Source organism: Vombatus ursinus, unplaced genomic scaffold, assembly GCF_900497805.2.
Source record: "Vombatus ursinus unplaced genomic scaffold, bare-nosed wombat genome assembly UNPS02014785.1, whole genome shotgun sequence".
Lineage (NCBI taxonomy): Eukaryota > Metazoa > Chordata > Mammalia > Diprotodontia > Vombatidae > Vombatus > Vombatus ursinus.
In genome coordinates, this window is record NW_020954563.1 from 14,135,932 (window position 1) to 14,139,708 (window position 3,777).

The following is a 3,777-nucleotide window of genomic DNA, read 5'->3' on the forward strand; positions in this document are numbered from 1 at the left end:
AGGGGGAATAGTTGAGGATAATGTGAATTGGGAAACTGGGAGCATCAGGGGGATTTGAAACAGTTTAATCTGGGACATAAAAGTTTCATTTGGACTGAGCACTAACACAATTCAGAAAACAAGGAGCTGTTCCCCAACAGTTGAGGGATATAGTGTGAAATTGCATAAATAAGGGAAAACAATCCAAGTATCTTTAAGTGTATTTGTCTCTAACTAGTTTGACCAAAGACAAGGAGAATGACCTAGAGGCATGTTTCATAAAAGGACAAAAGAGCCTTTGCTTTAAGGAGTTACAACAGCCTTCCTTTGATACATTTCCAAACAGCTTTGTCACTTTCTCCCCAATGATTAACATCTGCAATTCTAAAAATTCTAGACATTATACACACACACACACAAATACAGAGAGAGACAGAGAGAGAGAGAGTTAGTTCTAGTTCTATAGGCATGTATTTGTAATTACTGTTAACTTTTCACAAAGAGTTCTTGTCTCTCCAAACAGAGATTCCTTGAAAGCGTACGAGTTCATATTTATTTTCATAACCCCACAGCATAACTGAGCACCGGACAGGGTGTTCCAAACTTTAGGAGACCTTGGTAAATATCTGGATTAAGACAGGACACCAGGCCAAAAATGTTTTTATTGGGAAATCCATGTAATAAACCAAGAGGTATTCACAATGAAACCTGTAACTAAAATTCCTCTAACCCGCCCCCTCTACCCAGTGCAGAAAGTCACTTTGCCTGACTCTATTCCCTTTAGCCCAGAACCAAGAGAGGATAAAGTGAACTCTTAAAGGGGCTGAATGAAATCAATTCACCCATGCCACAGTCCCATTTCCCCACTACGAATTTCACTGGGGTCAAACTCTACCTGAGAGAGGTTTCGTACTAGGGAGAGCCCAGACCCAACAGGTCAAAGTGAGAGAATAAGAAAGACCCCAAGCTGTCTGCAGTCCTGCCTAATTTCAAAGACTCAAGTCAACAAAGGAAGACAAAAGGAAATCAAAAGCCAGCTCTCAATCCCTGAAAAGTTAACACTGGTGTTGGTGAAGTGCTGAATGGCCCATAGTCCCTTTCACCAGCAGCCATTTCTCTTAGGCCCATTCCCCAGGGGCATTACTGCAAAGAGCCCCAGCAAAGGGCACCCAGCCCAAGTGGGAAGCTCCAGACTCAGTCCAGGCACCTATTCAGCAAGACAATAAAGCTATTTGCAAGCATCCTCCAGGGTGAGCCTTCTGACTCTGTCCAAAGGGTCAGTCAAAGGCAGAGGCAAAGTTAGCCAGGGGAGGAGAGTAGGCTTCCTTTTGATTGGAAACCCATTCTCTTCCCTGCACTGACAGAAAGAAACCAATCCCCAAGCCCCTTCACTTTGAATGGGAGCAAGGGGACCTGCCCTGGGAGGCCCGAAGATGTCCCAGGCTTTTCACTTCCCAGCAGAGCCAGTAGAGGGGCATCAGCTGTGGCTGGATGTAGGGGCAGGGTAAGCCAAAGACAGTCCCATGAATCCTGCATTCTGGGAAGAAACTCTCACTTGCCCCTGTTGTCCTGGGCCCTTCACACCAGCTTCTTGGCTTCAAAGAAACTCTTGAGGTGCCTCATCTGCCAGACACCAATGGCCACAAGGATGAGAGTCTGGACAATGGACCACCACAGAACTCGCTGATTGGTGCTTTCACTGGTCTGGCGAAACCTCTCTTCTCGCCACTGTGGGAAACAGAAGAGGACTTAAGCTAAAAGTCATACTCATGGTATCTCAAGGTTGTATCCCAGAGGACCAGGATCTCTAGAATTAATCCAGACCCCAGGGGCCAATAAAGATAGAAGTAAGCCAGCCTTGAAAAAGGAGCAGCCCTCCTTTCCACTGAGTACTTAGCACTTTCCACCCAGGAGCCCCATCTCTCAGACACTCTCGATCCCCTTACCCTCTGGTAGTTCTGCTCCTTCTGGATCTGTTCCACTTGTTCCACTAGCTGTCGAACTCGAAGCTGCAGCTCACTCAGCTTGTCTTTGGCAGCAATCTCTGCATAGTCGTTGGCATGTTCGCCTACCTGAATGTCCAGATGAACTCTCTGGGAAGAAGGGAGGAAACAAATATAAAAGTCAAGGTACACAGCTCCGTTCACTTAAGACAAGACGAACATCGGGTCCACGACATGCAATCTCCAACTACCCTAAAACTCTTCACTCTCCAATTACTCAGTCTTTTATGTCACATTATCTTCTAAAAATTACCTCACTCTACCCCGACTCCTTCACCCACACAGAAATCACCACATTATTCTAAGAGTACAGAGATTCAAGAGCTACATAATGTCAGACCTGGAGCGAACCAGAGATCATGTAGTCCAAAGTCTTTTATTTTATAAATGAGAAAAATGAGTGTCAAAGAGAAAATGACTTTGAATCATACAATGTCAGAGTTGATGGTGAACTTGCTTAAGAAATGAACTAAACACCTTCTTTTAAAATATGGAAATTGAGGCCTGGAAAGCAATTTATCCAAGAGCAGTAAGTCAGTGATAAATCCAGGGTTAGAATTTGAGCCTCCTGACTCCCAGCCCTGTCTACTCTTACCTTGACTGCCCATATTGCTTCCTACCCTTTTTGCCAAGTTGGCTAAGGCCTTTTTCTAACACTTACCAGCATGCCTCCAGCAAAGAGGGAAAACTTGGTGGAATTGGAGTGTAGGCAGATCTGGTGCTCTCCAGGAGTGTGAGAAGTGAAAGTGAATCTGCCTTCTGAGCCATATTGCCTAGAAAGAATCACCTAGAGGGAAAAAAGGGCCTTTGTAGTAACAGTGGCTGATGGAAACCTGATTACTAACTTCATAATATGCTGTAGTGTCACCCTGTTCTTGGGAATCTTGCTATGTGGCTGCAGCTACTCATAGTCCATCTCACAGGTGGGAAAAGGAAAATTTGGAAAAAACAGTTTGAGGTTTTAGACCTGTAGGAGGGCAGATGAGCAGGGGAGTCCTAGGCTGTATCCAAGATGCAGATTTCCCAAAGGGTTCAAATCGTGGAATGCCTGAATTAGAGACCAAGCTGTCCACCTTTCTCATTTTACAGATGAGCAAAGTGAAGTCCAGGGCAGTGACTTTTCCAAGCTCATACATCTGAGTGATCCTGCCCTGGTGAGGGATTCACTCCAAATAGGAAGGCACAGGTCTACACGCTGAAGTGGGATGGGGATGCGGCCAGAGCTCCAGATGTGACGGGGAGGACGGTGGCCAGGAGCAGCAGGCCAGGCCCCTCGAGTACACGGGTATGCCCGGCCCATTGAGCAGGTTTCAAACGCGGATGCTGGGTGGGGCTTCCTCCCCAGCCCTTCCGCCCGGGAGCCCGCGGGGTTCTCACCTTGTCATCCGGGTCTTTAACCTCCACGAACATGCCCAGGCCGGGGGTGGCAGGCTGGTACTCCTCCCGCTGCTTGTCATACAGCTGGGTCCGGTAGTTCCCTGCGGGAAGCGAGCAGACGACGGGCTCCGTTGGGGAAGCGGGGTCACTGCCCCCTTCCCGGGCCAGTCCCCCCCCCCCCACGGTTCCTGCAGGGTCACGTGACCCACGCCCACTCCCGGGAACTCCTCTTCACCCCCACCCCACGCACTCGTACCTATGACCATGGTCTCGTCCGGGATCTCCTCGATGAAGCACTTCTTCTCCGTCTCCCCGATATGGAAGTAGAGAGCAGAACCGCGGGCCGCCAACCCGAGCAGGAACAACAGCGGGAACAAGCGGGCCAGCGCGCGCCGGCTCCCGCCTCTTACCCCGATCC

The 3,777-nt window shown here is 48.6% G+C and overlaps 1 protein-coding gene across 1 annotated transcript in view; it reads right to left on the reverse strand.

Annotated features, from left to right (window-relative positions):
• Positions 1-431: 431 nt before the first annotated feature.
• Positions 432-3,777, reverse strand: part of TMED9 (transmembrane p24 trafficking protein 9) — a 9,775-nt gene continuing 6,429 nt past the window's right edge. Inside the window, exons 3-7 of the mRNA XM_027867079.1 lie at positions 3,616-3,776; positions 3,360-3,460; positions 2,644-2,769; positions 1,926-2,072; positions 432-1,707 (exon numbers count right to left, since the gene is read on the reverse strand). Coding sequence (XP_027722880.1) covers positions 1,558-1,707; positions 1,926-2,072; positions 2,644-2,769; positions 3,360-3,460; positions 3,616-3,776 — 685 coding nt within the window. The 3' untranslated portion in view covers positions 432-1,557. The remainder of the gene's footprint in view (positions 1,708-1,925; positions 2,073-2,643; positions 2,770-3,359; positions 3,461-3,615; position 3,777) is intronic.